Below are 22052 nucleotides of genomic sequence, written 5' to 3'. Positions count from 1 at the left end.
GTATGTTATTGTATTAAAATACTGTTTATGTCAAACTGTATGTTGTGTGTGTACAACATGAAGAGCAGAGGGCTCAGCACACAGCCCTGAGGAGTGCCAGTACTGATGCTGATAGATGAAGAGGCTTGGGGGCCCACTGACTATTTCATGCATTAACAGAGTTTGACCGGACATGGACTCCCTTCCAGAACATTCTCACATGATTGGACTTGAGGGATTGATTTGTATTATTCTGTACCATAGAGAAAGTTTGTGGGGTTTATTTTTGTAGTTTTTAAAATCAACAATAGAATGTACAGAATTGAGTATTTTCAAAACATCTGCAAAAAAAGTATTTGTGATAGTTTTGTCTTTAAAGTAAAATGAGATTTCTTTCAAATTATTGTGACCAGTTTTACTCTACCTAATTAAAATCTTTTCAAATGAAAGAAAACGCATTTGTACTTTAAAGAAAATGCAAGATTCACCACAAACTAATTTTCATGCATTGATTGCACAAAGTACATGTAATTATTTTTAATATTTTGCTTTTTTTCTCTAGTTTTAGCTGTAATATTTTGCTCTTTTTTGCTGCATGCATTTATGTTGAAACAATTTTTATGTGTATTTATATATGTATTTTAGAAAGAAGTTACAGTGTAACATTTCATTGAAGATTAAAAGTTTTGAGTTTTTCTTTAGTGTATGTTGTGCCTACTTGAACCCAGTAGATGGTGGTACTACAGCTAAACTGGTTGTAGCCACTGTGGTTCCTGTAACTGATGGGTTGCCGGTTCAAACTCCCCACATCCATCTCAGTTGTTGAGTCCTTGAGCAAGGCACCAAACCTGCCTTGCCTGCTGTTAGTCAAAGGTCCGATGGCGCCGATTGTGTAGCAGCTTCTATCAGTCTGCCCTGCTCAAAAAGACAACCATACACAAGTTATTTCAAAAAGATGCATTACAGAAACTACTGCCGATCGATTTATTCAGGCTGTTCCTTCAACTGCTATACACTCCTGTACTTCTCTGAGTGATTTAACAGACAAGTTTATTTTTACAATTCAGAAGGTTATTGACACCATTGCTCCTGTTACTACAAAAGTAATCTCTGGGAAACGTAAACCACCTTGGAGAAATTTTGAGTCAGTTAGAAAAATGACAAAAAGAGTCCCGGAAAGCAGAACGTCGGTGGCGTAAAACTAAACTACAAACCCATTTAGATATCTTCAAAGATAAACTGAGAAATGCAAGGTTTTTTTTTCCAAATGTCATCTCTACCTCTGCCAACAACTCTCGTGCTCTGTTCTTGATTGTTGACAGATTGACAAATCCACCTTCTTCTGTTAACTGTAAATTTTTCTCCTCTGAGGCCTGTGACAAATTGACCACCTTTTTCATTAATAAAACGGTGAAAATAAGGGAGACAGTGAACTCCTCTGTGTCTGTTGTTAGGAAACAATTAACTATATTTTCCACCAAACAGGACTTACCTAGGATCACAGCAAAAAGCCCAGTGTTAATTTAACTCCCACAGAGTGGATTTTAACACTTTTTCAGTGTTTATATAGTCCACACTCTTCAGAGTTAAATTAACACTTTCAATATAGTTAAAATTTTAACACTTTATCAGAGTTACTTATTTAACTCACAAAACAGGGTTCATCCATATAATGGATAACACTGATCCAAGAACAAAATGTACCACTTTTAGTGTTGATTTAACACTTTCAAGTGTTATTTACTCCAAAAAAAGTTACTTTATGATTATGATTAATTATAATAATTATTAAGAAAAAACATTTGACACAAGTACATTAATTTTGAACACTTTATTTTTGCAGCTGTGTTTCCAACATTTTAAATTGTGGTGCGATGAACAAGCATTCATTAGAAACGCCATAAGAGTTTTGAATATCAATAGGCTTATGAAATTTAAGTTTTCTTTACTAAATTCTTCACTTTGAACAATCCTGAAAGCATGATGATGATCATCAAATGTTTCTGTTAATAGCTGTTTAGGTAACAAAAGAAAGGTATGGTCAACTAAAAGTACATCACTTATCTGACAAAACACTGGCATCTCATCTTGAATTGTGCTGCAAACAGCAAGTCCTGGTCTGTATTCAACACCCTCAACTCTAACCCAGCTGGTGGAGAAAACATCTCCTGATGAAATCATTTGAAGCATTTCTTTGTTGACCACATCTTCATCTTTAAGTGAAAATGGTTTGAGAGGCCCATGCTCATTTTCTTTAATACTTATTGTTTCCCAATGATAAACTGTGGCCATCTGATGCTTTTTTGTAAGTGATTTGGTTATATTTTAAAAGTTTTTAAAATATTCTTTAAACATTTTGTGTTTAGCCTCAAACCTCATAGACCACATATGTAACAATGGACCTATTTTCCTAATGGAAGATGGATAGTGGATCATAAAATGATGCTTAGGTATCAAATTTCGATGTGAATATAAGAACTTAAAGAGTCTATGGTGTTCAACAATCAAATGCTTCAAATATATCGTCATACCCATAGTGAGAATAGGAGAAAAGACAATGTTCACAAAATGTGCTTTGAATAGCTCATCAAATGCTCCAAGAGAACCGTTTGTCTGGCATGGGATGAGGCACTTATCCATGACGATGTAGAAGCTGTCAATCTTGCTTCTCTGACGCCCAACAGCAAGGAGGTATGGCTGCAGACCCTGTTGACCCCGGAGATGCTCGTCTAAACTGCAGCATGACTAAAATTAAAAAGATATACACCAAACATAAGAAACAAAACATACAGCTTGTTAGGATGGCCCTTAGCGGGAGGCTGAAATAGGAGTCTGGAGGCAGGGGTGGTGCAACCAACCAGGTTGAAAAAGTATTATCCTGACCAGTAATGAAGACCTTCATTACATTTCCTCCCCCCTCTCCATAAGCTCCCAGTACCTTAACTTTCAGGAATCCTGGATAAACAGTCAGCTGCAGTGTTGGTTTTTCCAGCCTTATAACATACAGTGAAGTTATACGGTTGCAGAGCAAGGTACCATCCAGCAATCCGTGCATTTGCATCTTTCATCCGATTCAACCACTGGAGGGCCCGGTGGTCTGTTTCCAGGACGAAATGCCGTCCCAGCAGGTAGTATCTCAAGGAGTCGATGGCCCACTTCATCGCTAGACATTCCTTCTCCACCGTCGAATATCTGGTTTCTCTGTCCAGAAGCCTGCGGCTCAGAAACACCACCGGCTTCAGCTCTCCATCCACTTCCTGCAACAAAACTGCCCCAAGACCCACTCCCGAAGCATCTGTCTGCAATGTAAAAGACTTTTCAAAATCAGGAGTATGCAAAACAGAGTCTGTACAGATTGCATTTTTAAGATCTTCAAAAGCTTTGCTGCATTCCTCAGTCCATTGAATCTTATTTGGAGACTTACTCTTTGTCAAGTTATTGTCAAGTTATTTAACATAACTGTTAAATAACAGTTATGTTATTCCTCGTTCAGCAAACCGAGGAATAAACTTCCTGTACCACCCGACCAAACCCAAGAAGCTCCTCACTTTCTTCTTTGTTGTAGGTACAGGGAAAGTACGAACCGCCTCCACTTTCCCCACCTGTGGCCTAATCTTGCCAAAACCAATGATGTAGCCTAAATAGGCCACCTCTCTCTGGGCAATGGCACATTTCTGAGGGTTGATGGTCAGTCCAGCTGCTCTGATGCATCCTAACACTTGTTGTAAATGTAACATGTGGTCCTCCCATGTGTGACTGAACACCACCACATCGTCCAAGTAAGCTGCTGAAAAGCCTGAGACATCTCTCAAGACATGGTCCATAAGTCTTTGAAAAGTGGCAGGCGCTCCCTGAAGACCAAATGGCATCACTTTAAAATGATACATACCAAATAGTGTCCTGAATGCAGTCAGCTTGCGGGCCTCCGATGCCAGCGCCACCTGCCAATATCCTTTACTTAAGTCCAGTGTAGTAATGTATTGCGCTCCCCCAACTCTTTCCAACAGGTCATCTATTCTGGGCATAGGATATGGATCAAACTGAGACAGAGAATTCAGGTAACGAAAGTCAATACAAAATCTCAGTGAACCGTCTTTTTTGGGTACCAGAACCACAGGGCTGCACCATTCACTGGTTGATATTTCAATGATGCCAAGTTCCAACATAAAATTGATCTCTTTCTCCAACTCCGGCACCAACCGCTCCGGAATCCTATAGCTCTTTCGTCGAGCTGGAGAATCCTTCTTGAGACAGACATTATGTTGTACCAGGTCTGTAAAACCCGGAACCTCTGAAAAGAGTTCAGGATCCAGCAGAGCTGCAACCTCCTCCTGTTGGGCTGCAAGCAAATGAGACAGATCAATCACACAGAGCTGTGTTTCGGTGGAGGGCAAAAACTTCTCCTTCACCTCCTCATCTTGAACATCACAAATCAAAAACTGCTGCCCTGATCTCCGACGTACCTGAAATTCTTTCAGTAAGTTCACATGAAATGTCTGATGTTTTTTCACTCTGTCAGGCATAAACAGTTCATATGTGACCTTACCCACTTGTCGCGTCACTACATATGGGCCATGCCATTTGGTAAGCAGCTTGTTATCTGAGGTTGGTAGCAGCAACAGGACCTGCTGTCCCGGTTTCAGGACCCTCTCTTTGGATTTCTGGTCATACCATTTTTTCTGGTTCTGTTGTGCCGTCTGCATGCTCTCCTGTGCCAGAGCTGTCATTTCCTCCAACCTCTGTCGCATCTTGACCACATATGCCACGATGTTCTCCTCCGCTGATTCGGGACGTTCCCAGTAGTCCTTCAGGAGGTCCAATGGTCCTCTCACTTGGCGTCCATAGAGCAGTTCAAACGGTGAAAATCCAGTCGAAGCCTGCGGGATCTCTCTGTAGGCAAACAGCAAATAGGGCAACCACTGGTCCCAATCTGCTCCTGTAGTAGAAACAAACTTGCGCAGCATGTTCTTTAAAGTCTGGTTGTATCTCTCAACAAGCCCGTCCGTTTGAGGATGATAGGGGGTGGTCTTAATTCCCTTCACTCCTAGCAACTTATAGACCTGTTGTAACAGCTTAGACATAAAGTTTGTGCCACAGTCTGTCAAAACCTCTTTCGGTATCCCTACTCTGGAGAACAGTTGTATCAGGCAGTTGGCAACGTTTCTGGCTTTCACACACCTCAGGGGAAAAACTTCAGGATAGCGAGTTGCATAATCGCATATAACCAGGATGTACTTGTTACCCGCTGAACTTCTCTCTAAGGGACCAACTACATCCATCCCTATCCTCTCAAAAGGAGTACCAATAATTGGTAGGGGCTGAAGATGGGCCTGAGAAATCTTCTTCCCTGAAGTAAGTTGACATGTTACACAGGACTTACAGAAGTGTGATATTTGAGTATACATTCCCGGCCACACAAATCGTCTGGCAATTCTACACAGTGTTTTCTGGAATCCCATATGTCCCGCCCACGGAACTGTGTGTCCCAGATCCATTACTCTCTCTCTGAATTGTTGTGGTAATGCTAGGGACTCTACTTCCCCTTTACACTGGTACAAAATTCCCCCTTTTATGACGTATGTAGCATCCTCCAGAAAGCCTGCAGAGCCCTGTGCTTTTCCTTCCACCTGTGTGACCTTCTCAAACCAACCTTTTAAAGTTGGATCCTGCCGCTGAAGCTCACCCACACTAACTGGAAGATCAACATCTAATAGGTGCAATGGTTTAACAATGTTATCTGTTTGTTTGACAGAACCTCTCATTTTTTCCCTCCTCCTTGCAGCCCTGGTTTTATAAGGTTTAACTGGTCCCATTTCCCACATTTCTTCAAAAAATGGTAACTCTCTCAAAGTGTTCTGAGCACTCTGAGCCCTTGTGGTGACCATATTGTGCCCTATTGGCGTCCTTTTACTTGGGTACTCCATGGTTTGCTTTAAAAGAGCCCCAGTCACGTCCTGTGGGGGAAAATTTTCTGGTTGTGTGGGTACCAGTTTGGGAGGATGCAGTTCTGCCTGCTGAATGAGATCTGCAATAATGGGGACATCATTACCCAGAATAACCGCATACGGCAGCATTGCTGCAAGAGCTACTGACATAAAAAATGTGTGCCCCCCCACAGTCAAATAAATGTCAGCTAATGGATATTCATGTTTATCCCCATGTATGCAGCTTATGTAACATTTATCCCCAGTCCACCTTTCTCTAGGTATTAAAGAAGACAAAACCACAGTCTGAAACCCCCCTGTATCCAGCAAAGCTGTTTCCCTCTGACCATTAATGAGAACAGGTGCAGTACAAGCAGCATTATGAAGAACAGATTTTGTAGGTCTAGGAACTGTGCAAAACAGAGATGGCTTCGATTGATTCGTACGGGGACAGAAATACTGGGTATGGCCCAGTCCATTACATAAGTAGCATCTTATGTCTCGTTTGGCAGAACGAAAAGGGGCATTCTTAACCGAATCAGGTTTATATTCAGGTTTGTATTTATTCGAAACAAAGTGCCTACCACTAGAAATGTCTCTACTCTCCGACTGACCACCACCCCATTCATCCCCAACGGACTTACTGGCATGGGCAAAGTTCGAGTCCCGGCCGAAGGTACTACGTTTTGTCCCTCGTCTAGCCGCCGTGAAGACCTCCGCCAACTGTGCCGCTTTCTCTGCTGTCTTTGGGTCATGCTCCCGAAGCCACACCTCCAGTTCCGGGTTCACCATCCGCAGGAATTGTTCCAGGATCATTGTCTCAGAAATTTCTTTCACCGTTGCTTTGTCTGGTTTAACCCATTTAAAAAACAGTTCTTTAAGGCGCACATATAGTTCTTGTGGAGTCTCACCAGAGAGAATGTTCAAAGACCGGAAACGTCGACGATAGGTTTCCGCTGTAATGTCATACTTCCGCAATATGGCCGCTTTGACATTATCATAGTCTTCGGAGTCAGCAAAATCCATCAAGACATAAGCACTTCGTGCCTTACCAGTCAATAGGGGAATTAGCCGAATCGCCCATTCCTCTCTCGGCCATCAGCAGACTTGAGCCATTCGTTCAAAAGTAGTCAAGAAATGTTCGATGTCGTCATCCGGTAGAAGAGGATGTAGCTTAGGTTCTCTGTGCATGCCGAAATCCCTCTCCGGCCCGACACGCCAAGAATGTTGACTTGTTCCGTCTCCTAGATCGTCCATCTCATCCTGAGGCTGCAGTGATCCAGGCTGTAGCCGGTCCCCGTCAGCCTCCTGCCTCAGGTCATTCACCTGCTGCTGAATTTGGTGAAACTGGTGCTGCACCGACTTCCATCTGTGCTCTTGACGGGAAGCGTCTTTTGCCAGCTGTTGGTCCCGCACTGATTGAGACTGAATAAGTGCTTTCACCAAATCTGCCAACTCTTCAATCTTCTCAGGGTTACTGGGTGCCACGCCCACCTGATCAGCAGATGCCGTCGCTCCCTCATCAGGCTCCAGCTGTTGATCTTGTTTCCGCCTTTCCCTGTCCTTTGTCATCCTCAACTCCACCGTGTGACTCCGGCCCCAAACTTCTGACACCACTTGTTAGGATGGCCCTTAGCGGGAGGCTGAAATAGGAGTCTGGAGGCAGGGGTAGTGCAACCAACCAGGTGTTTTAATCTCCAACATTTAACAAAGATGACATTCCTGCTTACATGGTCATGAGGTGTCGCAGCACCCGCACCTATTACTCCTATCATGTGGCCAACATGCAGGCTTTGTAATCCTGGGCGGCACCAATTAACACACTTCTCAAAAGACAGGGTAGAACAAACCACATATACACCAAACAACTTAACAAAAGAACCAATCTTCAACACATAAATAACACACATTCTTCATGGTTACATACTCATTTACTATCTAAAACTACCCTCCTATAAATATTAATTTATTCATCACTTCTAAAATGCCTCAGGCTTTGTTCCCCCTCTTCCATCTGCACTTGGTCTCTTCCAGAATCTTTATCAGGTGTTCAGGCCCCCGGACTCTTTTCGCCTGAACACCCTACAGACAGAGGTAAGCCATAATCTACAAACATTTGTACTACATTTCATAATTACCATACCTACTTCATTTATATTATTCCCCCCAGGACACCCTCAATACCCACTGAGATGCCCTGTATAAAACACCCAATAAAATACGTCAATCTATTTGTACCCGTCTCATTATCATTTACACATAATTAAAGTATTATCCTGACCAGTAATGAAGACCTTCATTACACAGCTTTACGATACACGTTACATCCAAAATAAATGTAAGTATGCCCAGACATCTTCAAAGCTGTCATTCAAACATCTGTATTTATGCATGTCTATAAAAGGAAATAGACAGATAATTTTGCATATTTTAAATTTCAATTACCTTATGAAAGACAACAAGTCTCTCAACTGCATCACTTGCACTGATTTTTGGAGACTTCTGTCCTCCTGGTTGCGGTGGAAGGAGATGTAAGAGAAGTAACAGCGAGGCCGTTTCTTGGTCATAGCCTGAGGACAAATTTATAAAAGTTTTCAGATATAATATCAGAACTTTATGAGTACTCTGAACAGTCAACTATCTTCAGATATATCTAGGTACTAACTAGATGTGTTAGCAGACAAAAAATATTGTTACATTCTTAGCAGACACTGAGTTATTAGGATTCTCAGGTTTTTGCTTCTTGTGTGGTATCTCATCCATTAGTATTGTTGATGTTGATGCATTTGAGTCGAAGCTCGAGTCAGACTCAGAAGCAGATGACCATTCTGAGAACTCTGAAGAAAGAGACAATAGACATCAGTGACATTCTTTGGTAAAATCTGTATAACAGTTGATTTAATTTGCTTTGGTATCTCACCATCATAGCAGAAAACTGTCAGTACCACATTGCCTTGTCTAAGGAGGTCACTGAATATTTCTTCGTCAACTTCAGTACCTGTTTGTATGTAACTTTGCCTTCAGGTGGCAGGCAAAATCGTTCAATGACTGAAAAAATGAGGCAAGATTTAGAGCCTAATTCTGTAATTAGCTGGATTTTTTAAAAACTAACATTTACTTGATATGGATCATGTGATTAGTATGAAACATATTAATGAAAATACAATGGATTACTCTTTTTACTTACCACAAATGTGTAAAATATGTGTTAAATAGACATACATTGAAAAGAATAATGCCCATGCCCCACACAGGTGTTAAATAAATAACAAACCTTTCTCATGAAACTGATTAAAGTCATCCATCTGTTCCCTTGACTTTATACCCACAAGTTTATTCCTAAAGGTCTCCGATGTTTTTGCTCCTGATCTTTTACAAAAAATTAATAAGTCACTCTCCTCTGGAGTCTTCCCTCAGGCTTTAAAGACTGCGGTGGATAAACCACTTCTCAAAAAACGTAATCTAGACTCATCCATTCTAAGCAATCATCAACCAATATCAAATGTACCTTTTTTTGGCTAAAATATTAGAAAAAATTATTTTTCAACAGATAAAAGGTTTTCTAGCCCTGAACAACTGTTTTGATGTCCATCAATCAGGCTTCTGCCAACATCACAGTACTGAAACTGCTCTTGTTAAAGTATTCAATTCAAGTTAAACCACTTCTCAAAAAACATAATCTGGAAGTTTAAAGCTGTAATTATTGGCTCTTTTCTGCTGCGCATTTAGATTACTGTCTTTTTATGTTCAAATTATTTTTATGTATTGATGAATTGAGAATGAGCTCTGCATCAATCAGGATGAAGAACAACTTGTGGTGAAGAAGCAGGAGATGAAAACCTTTCCTGCATCTCCTACCAGTGTAGAAATAAGCTGCAGTGAACCCGAACCAAACAGGGAGCAAGTCGTCTCTCGGGACGGCTGTGATGCTGAGGACCGAAATCAGGAAGAAAGCAATGATGAAGACACAGAAATAAGCAGCGATGAAGAACCGAAACAAAATAACAGATGTCAGAAAACCAGAGGGTATGATAACAATTCTGACAAATTAAAACAAAAAGAGCAGAAGAAAACGCACAAAGATAAAAATCTGTATTCATGTACGATGTGTGATAAATTGTTTTCTCAAAAGACTCACTTGATCTACCACATGAGAACGCACACAGGTGAGAAGCCTTTCTCATGCAAGTTTTGTGGAAAATGTTTCAGTCGAGAAAGTATTGTGAACAATCACCTGAGAATCCACACAGGCGAAAAGCCCTTCTCATGTCTGACCTGTGGAAAAAGTTTCACTCTCAAACATAAGTTGACGGATCACATGAGAATTCACACAGGTGAGAAACCGTTTCCGTGCAACGCTTGTGATAAATCTTTTAATCTAAAAAGCAATCTGAAGCAGCACCTGAGAATCCACACGGGCGAGAAGCCTTTCTCATGTGTGACCTGCGGTAAAAGTTTCAGTCAAAGAAGTCAAGTAACGCTTCACATGAGAAGTCACACGGGTGACCGACCTTTTTCATGCGTGACCTGTGGGAAAAGTTACAGCCACAAAGGTCACCTAACTGATCACATGAGAACTCACACAGGTGAGAAGCCATTTTCATGTCTGACATGTGGAAAAAGTTACAGTCAGAAAGGCCATTTGACAGTTCACATGCGAATTCACACAGGTGAGAGGCCGTTTCCATGTAGCACCTGTGGAAAAACCTTCAGTCGAAGAAGTCGTTTAAAAAAACACGTGAGAATTCACACATGATAGACGTCCTGTGTGTGACCTGTGGGAAGTGTCTCAGTTTAAGGAGATAAGAAGCATTTTATACAGCTGTGAACTTTAAATCATCCCCTCACATATTTTTTCTGATTTTACTTCTTGGTTACTGAAATGTAAAAATCCGTAGCATCCGTGTCTGAACAATGTTTACATCTCTAATGAATGGACGGGTCTTCAGAACAATCTTGTGTTGAACTCACAGTAAGAGCTATAAGGAAAGAATAAAACTACTGTTTGCTCTTACACACACACAGAGGTTCACTTTAGAGTGACATTAGGTCATACTTAACAAATTCAAGCATATCTAAATAAACACCAGCTTCTTCATGTAAAAACTGTCTCTCCTCCTAAAGTTCAACATGAATGGAACGGCAACTACGGATTTAAAAGACTGTGGGAGTTAAGAGTTGTATGAATGGAAGACGGAAAGAAGAGGTAGTCTTATCTCGACTTAGAATTGGTCATACTGGTCTTAATAGTTCTCTTTTCAGAATAGGGAAACATGAAATAGGGACTTGTAAATATTGTAAATAGATGGAAACAGTGGAACATGTTTTATTAGAATGTAATAAGTATTCAGAGGAACGTCAGCACTTAAATTCAATGCTAAATAGAGAGAAAATAGGATTTTCTATGATAAATCTTTTAGGAAATAAATTCTGTTAGAAGTCAATTAATTATTAATTGGATTTTTTTTTTAAAAACACTGGGTTATTTAATCATATATATATATATGTGTGTGTGTGTGAACTGTGGAAAAAGTTTTAGTCAAAAACAGGATTTAACTCGGCACATGATGATTCACACTGGTGAAAAGCCATTTTCATGTGTGACCTGTGGAAACGGTTTTTGTCATAAACAGCAGTTAACTCGGCACATGATGATTCACACTGGTGAAAAGCCGTTTTCATGTGTGAATTGTGGAAAAGGTTTTAGTCACAAACAGCATTTAACTCTGCACATAATGACTCACACTGGTGAAAAGCCATTTTCATGTGTGACCTGTGGAAAAAGTTTTAGTCAAAAACTTAGTTTAACTCAGCACATGATGATTCACACTGGTGAAAAGCCATTTTCATGTGTGACCTGTGGAAAAGGTTTTAGTCGAAAACAGCATTTAACTCGGCACATGATGATTCACACTGGTGAAAAGCCGTTTTCATGTGTGACCTGTGGAAAAAGATTTTGTCAAAAACAGGACTTAACTAAGCACATGATGATTCACACTGGTGAAAAGCCGTTTTCATGTGGCAATTGTGGAAAAAGTTTTAGTCAAAAACTTAGTTTAACTCAGCACATGATGATTCACACTGGTGAAAAGCCGTTTTCATGTGTGACCTGTGGAAAAAGTTTTAGTCAAAAACTTAGTTTAACTCAGCACATGATGATTCACACTGATGAAAAGCCGTTTTCATGTGTGAATTGTGGAAAAAGTTTTCGTCACAAGGTGAGTTTAATTCACCACTTGAGGCGTCACACTGGTGAAAAGCAGTAGAAGTATTTTCCATACATGTTCTATGTTGAGGTTCACTATAGAACTGATTTGGTTTAAAACTAGAATGAAAGACTAGAGGGGTTTCATGTCTATAAAGCTGAAAATTGTTGTATTTGTTAAATGTGATCATTTGGATACTTGGAGATGTGCAACCATGACACATTTTCCTTCAGAGATGCTTTCTTGTTCTTTTTGGTATATTCTTTATCAAAAAACAACAATGATAAACTGTATGTTATTGTATTAAAATACTGTTTATGTCAAACTGTATGTTGTGTGTGTACAACATGAAGAGCAGAGGGCTCAGCACACAGCCCTGAGGAGTGCCAGTACTGATGCTGATAGATGAAGAGGCTTGGGGGCCCACTGACTATTTCATGCATTAACAGAGTTTGACCGGACATGGACTCCCTTCCAGAACATTCTCACATGATTGGACTTGAGGGATTGATTTGTATTATTCTGTACCATAGAGAGAGTTTGTGGGGTTTATTTTTGTAGTTTTTAAATCAACAATAGAATGTACAGAATTGAGTGTTTTCAAAACATCTGCAAAAAAAGTATTTGTGATAGTTTTGTCTTTAAAGTAAAATGAGATTTCTTTCAAATTATTGTGACCAGTTTTACTCTACCTAATTAAAATCTTTTCAAATGAAAGAAAACTCATTTGTACTTTAAAGAAAATGCAAGATTCACCACAAACTAATTTTCATGCATTGATTGCACAAAGTACATGTGATTATTTTTAATATTTTGCTTTTTTTCTCTAGTTTTAGCTGTAATATTTTGCTCTTTTTTGCTGCATGCATTTATGTTGAAACAATTTTTATGTGTATTTATATGTATTTTAGAAAGAAGTTACAGTGTAACATTTCATTGAAGATTAAAAGTTTTGAGTTTTCCTTTAGTGTATGTTGTTCCTCATACTTGAACCCAGTAGATGGTGGTACTACAGCTAAACTTGTTGTAGCCACTGTGGTTCCTGTAACTGATGGGTTGCCGGTTCAAACTCCCCACATCCATCTCAGTTGTTGAGTCCTTGAGCAAGGCACCAAACCTGCCTTGCCTGCTGTTAGTCAGAAGTCCGATGGCGCCGATTGTGTAGCAGCTTCTATCAGTCTGCCCTGCTCAAAAAGACAACCATACACAAGTTATTTCAAAAAGATGCATTACAGAAACTACTGCCGATCAATTTATTCAGGCTGTTCCTTCAACTGCTATACACTCCTGTACTTCTCTGAGTGATTTAACAGACAAGTTTATTTTTAAAATTCAGAAGGTTATTGACACCATTGCTCCTGTTACTACAAAAGTAATCTCTGGGAAACGTAAACCACCTTGGAGAAATTTTGAGTCAGTTAGAAAAATGACAAAAAGAGTCCCGGAAAGCAGAACGTCGGTGGCGTAAAACTAAAGTACAAACCCATTTAGATATCTTCAAAGATAAACTGAGAAATGCAAGAGTTTTTGTTTTTCTTCCAAATGTCATCTCAACCTCTGCCAACAACTCTCGTGCTCTGTTCTTGATTGTTGACAGATTGACAAATCCACCTTCTTCTGTTAACTGTAAATGTTTCTCCTCTGAGGCCTGTGACAAATTGACCACCTTTTTCATTAATAAAACGGTGAAAATAAGGGAGACAGTGAACTCCTCTGTGTCTGTTGTTAGGAAACAATTAACTATATTTTCCACCAAACAGGACTTACCTAGGATCACAGCAAAAAGCCCAGTGTTAATTTAACTCCCACAGAGTGGATTTTAACACTTTTTCAGTGTTTATATAGTCCACACTCTTCAGAGTTAAATTAACACTTTCAATATAGTTAAAATTTTAACACTTTATCAGAGTTACTTATTTAACTCACAAAACAGGGTTCATCCATATAATGGATAACACTGATCCAAGAACAAAATGTACCACTTTGTTAGTGTTGATTTAACACTTTCAAGTGTTATTTACTCCAAAAAAAGTTACTTTATGATTATGATTAATTATAATAATTATTAAGAAAAAACATTTGACACAAGTACATTAATTTTGAGCACTTTATTTTTGCAGCTGTGTTTCCAACATTTTAAATTGTGGTACGATGAACAAGCATTCATTAGAAACGCCATAAGAGTTTTGAATATCAAAAGGCTTATGAAATTTAAGTTTTCTTTACTAAATTCTAAACTTTGAACAATCCTGAAAGCATGATGACTGTTAAGTTTATTTGGATTCCGGCTCATACCGGAATAGTTGGAAATGAATTAGCAGATACATTTGCAAAGAGTGCGAGTAAGAGAAGTGAAATTGAATTGGAAGTTAAGTATAGTAAAAACGAGATAAGGAGTATAAGTAAAATATTTTACAAGAAGAAGTGGCAGGAACAATGGGAGGGTGAAAAGAAGGCAAGGTTTTATTATAGTATTCAAAAAAACGTGGGGGAGTGTAGAAAGGAAAATAGGAATAAACAAGAGGAAGATATTATATCTAGGTTAAGATTTGGACATGTAGGGCTAAATAGTACTTTGAAAATAATAAATAAACATAGTACGGGGTTATGTAATTTTTGTGGAAAGTTGGAAACAGTTATACATATTTTTATGGAATGTAATAAATATAATCTAGAAAGAGAGGAATTAGTAGAAGAGTTAAATAGGAATAAAGTTAAATTAAATATTAGAGATCTGCTACAAAAATCATCTGGAGATGTGGTTTTTAATTCCGTGTTTAGTTTTCTTAGAAAAACAGGTCTAATAGGGAGATTATAGGGATTAGACATCTTGTTCATACTCCAGTCCAGAAGGTGGCGGTAATGCACCTGAAAGTTGTTTGCCAACCGCCATAAAACAAAAAGATTTTTTTTTTGATTTTTAACACATTTATTAAACAATAAAAATCAAATCAAACAATCAGCAGCACAATAATTTACATTTATAATAATAATTTGTTATATTCTAATTCGTTCTGTTCTGAAATGGAGCACAGTCTGTTTTCAAACCCCCACAGGTCCACAAACTCTTTGAGGTTCCCGGTAGCTTTGTAAAAGCAAAACTCCAGCCTCAGTCTGGCTTTCACGTTAATCTTCCACACATCAATAATACTCAAATGAGGTCCAGCCTGCATCTTATCACGTTGAGTTAAATAAATAGCCATCTTGGCTTCTGATAATAAATAATTTAAAATCCGTGACTTAAATCTTGTGGCTTTACTGTGAGGAAACACCCCCCCCCCTCCTTTCTGTCTCTACTCTCTCACTCTCGTACTTCCTCTTCCGAGAGGGGAGATGTGCTACCAGCTCTCCTTCTAACGGGTTAATTGAGTTTCCTAAATCTGCTGGGATTTACCCTGTCCAGAACTGAAGTAAACTCTGTTTAAGCTGGTTTCGAGAAACGATTCGCCTGGTTTTCTGACGGCCTACATCCAGGTGTCCCACCCTTCTTCCCCCTGTGAATTAGCCAGACTGAGCAGCCTACAGCCAACTAGTTTCACAGAGCACACCTGTTAACGGTCGCTCGTTCTCTATTTTACAACTTGCATTTGTTATTGAACCAGGTAGGTTTTAGTAACTCGGGCGAGTCCCAAGGATGATGTTTTTCATATGGGCTACCAGCAACCTAAAAACATTTTCCACTTCTTCCTCTTCAGAATCAAACATCATAGCTATTTTACAACCATCAAAGAACTTTAAGGCGACTCATTAACTGAATGTCCATAACATCTTTTAGATTTTCTTTATGCTAAATATTTTATTAGTAAGGCATTTTTGCAAGGGTCAGTACAGCTTAATTCAGTAGCAGAAATAATCAAATAAGTAAAATCAATCATCTAGTCTATCTTTCCCTACTGCTGATACTGAGAACTAAAAAAGGGAACCTTTGAGAGAGACGGACGGAGTTTGGCGTTTCGAACCCCAGACCTGGCCTGATGATGATGAAGATGTTGCAGCAGGAGGAAGATGTTGATCGGCGAAGGCAGGAATCTCTGTAGGTCTGATGAGCTTCTTCTCCGCATGGATGGTGAGGTCACACAGGACTTGGTGCTGGCAGGAAAAAAGGCACCAGTTCTTCTTCTTTGTCTTTGCCTTTGTCTTCATCTTTGTCTTTGGGGTCTGAACCCAGCCGATGAGAGAAGTGCGATTCAAAGCCACAAGTTGCGGGGCTGACGGGTTGGTCCCCATGAGCAGGACAGTCTTCAGCTCTGTGGCCCCGGCTCTTCTTCAGCTGCAGAGTTCTTTGTCCATCTCTTGGCTCGAAGCTGCCCGGAGGATCCAACGAACGGTTCCTCTTTTGCACCCACCTTTTATAGGGTTTATCCACCCTTTTGGTGCGTTTGCATTGACTAGCACTGTTGCTGTGCTTGTTTCATTGGTTGACTGCTTAGACAGATGATCTCATATCCATCACTGTCTTACAGACATTATGTCCTGATGTCTGTGCTAATGTCTCAGGGTTGCTCAACCTGCTATGTCTCTTGCCTGCACGACCTTTTCTCTAATTAAGGCGTTGATCATCTCTGCTCTCCTGTTAGTTCCCCTTTTTCCCTTCCTTTCACCTTTCACCTACCATCTACCTCCAGCATATCAGTGATGTTTAATTGCAGTTACACCTTTTACACCATTTCAAGTTCAATGTCAAAATCACATTTATCACATTTATTTTCTTTAGCTTCTCTGATTTAGCATTCATTTATAATTTTATAACCATAACTTATATCACATTTATTTTCTTCAGCTTCTCTGATTTATCATTCATTTATGATTTTATAACCATAACTTATTAATTATCCTTATAATAATCTTAATGTGAGTTATTACATATGTTTTTCTGAAAAGAAACCAAGAATAATCCATGATTCTAATTATTTGATGCCAAAGTTACAGTTACTTGTTTTTCTTGTAAGTGTTCCCACAAATGTAACTGTAAGTATTATTACAAGTAAACCAATATTAATATAAGTATTTTACTTTGAATCTTATCAAATTACTCAAAATGTTTAGATTTCATTCTTTAAACTTTCATGCTTTAAAATAAGGAATAGTCTCAGCTATTTTTATAAATCTGCAGGCTGGAAACTTACTTCCTCTTTTTCCAGGAAACCTGCTCTTCTTGTTTAATGACTCTCTCTGACTGACTATGATTTCTTATGATTAGATAGAAAAACGTAGAATTAAAGCAAAGTTTGCATGAGACAAAAACAACACACACAACCAGATTTATTTTATTGACACTTAAGTCTACTGTTGGGCCTAGATGTCACTTGAGTGATTCATTTTAAAGATAACTTTATTTATTATTACTGTTAAACTAAAATCTCCAGCATGGGGAAGTGGGATGAGCTCGGATTTTCTTGACACGTCACACACTCGTTGGATTTCCCTCAATCGATTTATGTTGATCACGGGACAGCCACAGCAACAGGGGGCGCCACCATCTGGGCCAAACGCACCACCTTCAATCCTCAGAGCTAAAAAAGAAAAAATACAAACTATTATTAAAATACCGGTAGAAAAATCAAATAGATAAAACCGGTAAAAGTCTTTTACACTCGACCACCAGCACCGCACAATTCAGTGAACAAGCCGGTGCTGATCGGCTCTCAATAAGCCACAGGATGGGCGGAACCAGCGGTAACTCCGAACAAGGCAGCAGCGATCATTGTGGATATACGGAAACTATAGGAAAGGTTCTGATCTGGTGGAGTGAAGAAACTGTGAAACATGTTGCGGGATGTAGGAGATACGAATCAGAAGACAATATTAACTTTGGATTTGTGGAAAACTGGAATACTAATATTGTATTTGTTTTATTTAGATAAAGTGGAAGAAAAGATTTTACGTCTTTCAAAGAGAACTGGCACTGTATGAGAAATCTTTAGATGTGATGATCGTAAGATCCACAAGGTGGCGGTAATGCAATGACATGAATGAACGACAGTCATAAAATCCCGAAGAAGAAGACAAAGAAAATGGCGCATGGTCTGTTTGGTTGAATGTTCGACTGTTTCTCTAAACGAGTTTATCAACGAGCCGTTAACTGCTGCTGAAGAAACATTCACAGAGTTTAAAGAAATCATCGTCAAGTCGGAGGAAGAGATGGATGATCATCGCAGACTGCTGGATTTCTCCCGGAGGCCCCAGATAATCTTACACCGAATAGGTAGGAACCAGCAGCGTTTGGATGCAGGTTAAGGTCTAAATGTCTGCACCTTTCTGTATGAGGATCATTTTAGTAAATGTTCTTTTCCCGTATAAATGTTTTGTTAACCGGTAAATGAACGCAGGAATCACAATTACGCTGTGAAAATGGCTTATTGATGTAGAGAGAAAATGGAGCCAATAACTTTTTTTATGGCTTTTCCTCGTTTAACTACACGAAGCTGAAGTTGGTTTGGGATTTGTGAAACTTTTATCTGATTTGTGAAACTTTTTTCTGATTTGTGAAACTTTATGTAACAGACGGCTGCAGAAGATCTTTCCTTCCAACAACCATCTCCATCTACAATAACTCTTGGAAGAATTCATGAGTAACACCAACATTTAATTTCCCATTAGGATTAATAAAGTGGTTTTGAATTAGAATTGAATTGGAATTTTAAAAAAACTGCATGGAACAAGTGTGAATAGTAATCTAAACTTTAGTGAAGTTTCACAAATCCCAAACATAAATTAAAATATTCTGCTATTAGAGAAGAATAATCTAGTCCAAGTTTTAAATACGTAGTTGTTGTAGTTTTGGCATTAGAGCAGTTTTAATATGAGCTGGATGCAAAGATGGGTAAAAATGGCATTTTATTGAAGTTCCACAAATCGGATAAAAGTTTCACAAATCACAAAGATGGTTTTAAATATTCTGCTGTTAGTTGAAAATAATCTTGTCCAGGTTTCAAGAGTTTAGGTGTTATGGTAGTTTGGGAATTTGAGCAGTTATACTATAACAGAGATTAAAAAGTGGTGAAATCAACCTTTATTGAAGTTTCACAAATCAGAAACATGGTTATAAATATTCTGCTGTGAGAGCAGATTAACCCAGTCCAGGTCAGAAGAGTCTAGCTGTTGTAGTTGTTAAACTAGACTCTATTAAAGATGTGGAAGGTAGTGAAAAATTAAGTGGACTCGCCCTTTAGCCATTTCCTGAATCAGAAGCTGGAATCGGAAACCAACTTCAGCTTCGTCCAATGATCTCAGGTAATTACTAATTGGAACGTGCATATATAAGCTAGTAAAGCCTTGAAAAGCAAACAGCATGAAACAATAATAGAGGTGTTATTATCTGTCAAACTAAACCTCATATAAAAGTCCAATCAACAAGCCACTGCTGCATTGAGGTGATGTTTCATACGTAGGTGTAACACATGAGAAAACCCGGATCGTGACAGACGACGTGGAGTTTCAAATAATATCAAGTGGCCTAGGCTCTCCCTATTAAAAGTACCCAGGCAAGTCTGGCTTAAAATTATGAAACAGAAGTAGTATACAAAATATATTTTATTTATACATACTTTTATAATATTAAAAATAGACTTTATTATTCTAATTTAAAACCCAATGAAGCACAGCAACCCAGAACACTAGGAGCAGTCTGAGACTTAAAACAACTGCAAACCAAATTAGTAGCACACACCACACACTACAGGATGATCGGTTACGAAATCGCAAGCGACAATCTTAGAGAACGATCAACGTTCTAAAATTGTCGTATGGAGAGGGGGGGGATTGTGTAGTGTGAACTATTGCATCGGGTAGTCGATGTGCCCATCTTCTCTATTTAAATCTAATTATTACTATAGGGCAACATGATATACAGACTTTATAATCTGCACTCTTTTGGTTGAATGCAGTATTTATTTCCACTTTGGCTTTATGTTGTTTAGTTTTTGTTCAAGTAGATTTTTTATTAATGGAGACTGAGAATCCATGTTATTTATGGTTTTGGTTGTTTTGTTTTGTTCATCAGTTCCAGTGTTAAATGTTCTTTTGAAAATAAAGTGTATCTATCTTTGGCAGGAAATCACATGCATTATTACGTCATTTCCATTAAATCAGTGTAAAATGGTCTTCAAACAATATTATCGTTTATCGCAATAATTTTTGAGACGATTAATCGTTCAGCAAAATTTGTTATTGTGACAGGCCTAGTAGCAACAATATAAAAAGCAACACTGACGTTACACAGAACCAGCCATAAGTGCCACATCAAAAATCCATTTATCCTACCAGCAGCACATATATTGATGATCCTGCGGCGCCAGCGCTCATCCGACAGACATCCAACTGCACACAACAACACTCATAGCTTGGCTGCCACACCCGGTGCCTATCTGCACTAATAAGCCCGACAATGCTGTGAACCGGAAGTGAAGGTGGGGAAAAGCATAGACATAATATAATGAGTAGACCCCGCATGGCTCCTCTGGCGTAGGAAATACGGCGGCCATCTTGGAGCGGTCGTCCCTCCTACTTGGCTAAACCAAAACAGCAGAAGATGCCTCAGCACTGCCAGATATTTGTGTTCAGATCGACAGACTAATGACGCGAGATCTCGGGGGATAACGTTTCACAAGTAAGATGGACTTATTACAGTTTATATTTTGTGATTAGAATATTACTATACTGTATTTATGTCCACTGACAAAACAACAGCTAATATTAGCTATCAGCTTAGTGTAATACCGGGGTTCAGCCCCGCTATGAAGGCTAACCGAGATTTTGTAAATCTTAAAAAGTTTTAAATATTCCCTAACATTGATTTAGATTATTCCACACAAGGTGGCAAAGACTCTTATTTATATGAAATTCTTTCACTCTGTCTAAAGTAAAATAGCTCCTGTTTTTGTTTTGAAGGTTTCATAAAGACCATGTGAGGAAGAAGTGGGGAATGTCTTTAAGGAGAGACGGATTCACTGCACTGATGAATCTCAGCTGCTGAATCTCTCTTAAGCTCCTCCTCAGCTGGAAAACATGAATAAAACCTATATAGATATTATGTATATACGCATGTCCATATAAATATGTGTAGTTTAGTGCATATTATTCAGCATTAATAATTATTTAAGCATCTTTATTTCTCTCTGATTGTATTATTTTGTGTTTGTATATTTATATGAATATGTATTGATATTACTAAATAACATATTTAAAAATTATGACTGGTTGTGTGCTTTGTAAAATAATCATAATACAGAAATATCAACACATTCTATTCTGACTCTATTCTGTTTTCCCCACTAAGAATAGTTAAATATGCTCAACCTTATATCAGTCATTCAAAAATACTTTAAAAATCATTTCCTTGTAAATCTTGCTAACATTTTAATAAGGTCTACAGAAAAATTGGTGAATATCTGTTTAGTATTTAGCGAGTTATGATTGATAAATGCGCTGATACGTCATTGAGTCTGTTAAACATAAAGCTGAGTGGAACGGTCGACCGCTCCAAGATGGCCGCCTTAAATCTCTTCAGTAACAATAGGCAAGAGCGGTCCATGAGGCGTTTATTTATAGTCTATGGGGAAAAAGGGCACAATGACGTATGGGCAAAGGTGCATTCATGGGCCCAATATGGGTGGGAATTTACAGTTTTTTTATGTTTACGCTGTTTTCAACTAATACACCAAACAGTTACATAAATAAAAGAAGTTCAATGTCCAAAAAACTTGAAAATTGCTTTTATAGTTTATTTTTTCCAGTTTGACAAGCAAATAACAAAGATCAAACTTTTCATTAGTGATGTGTTGAGTAATGAAGCGGGTAAGACAGAGAACTCACCTAAACCTGAGCAGTTAAAGTTTTTATTTTTTAGTAATAAATCGTTGTCCCTGGTGACATAGCGAGTAACAAGCCAATCACAACCCTCTTTTCTTTTTGTTTCAAGTTTCTTTTGGATCCAGCCATTGTT

At 38.7% G+C, this 22052-nt stretch overlaps 1 protein-coding gene across 1 annotated transcript; it reads left to right on the top strand.

The window, feature by feature from the left end:
* The first annotated feature begins 9685 nt into the window (after positions 1–9685).
* LOC116730924 (oocyte zinc finger protein XlCOF6.1-like) lies at positions 9686–12257 on the top strand. Its single transcript, XM_032580498.1, has 2 exons — positions 9686–10357; positions 11604–12257. The coding sequence occupies exons 1-2, from the start codon at positions 9736–9738 to the stop codon at positions 12167–12169; spliced, it is 1188 nt and encodes a 395-aa protein (XP_032436389.1). The 5' UTR covers positions 9686–9735; the 3' UTR covers positions 12170–12257.
* Positions 12258–22052: the final 9795 nt, after the last annotated feature.

This window comes from Xiphophorus hellerii, chromosome 13, assembly GCF_003331165.1.
Source record: "Xiphophorus hellerii strain 12219 chromosome 13, Xiphophorus_hellerii-4.1, whole genome shotgun sequence".
Lineage (NCBI taxonomy): Eukaryota > Metazoa > Chordata > Actinopteri > Cyprinodontiformes > Poeciliidae > Xiphophorus > Xiphophorus hellerii.
This window is presented reverse-complemented; position numbering and strand designations above follow the sequence as displayed.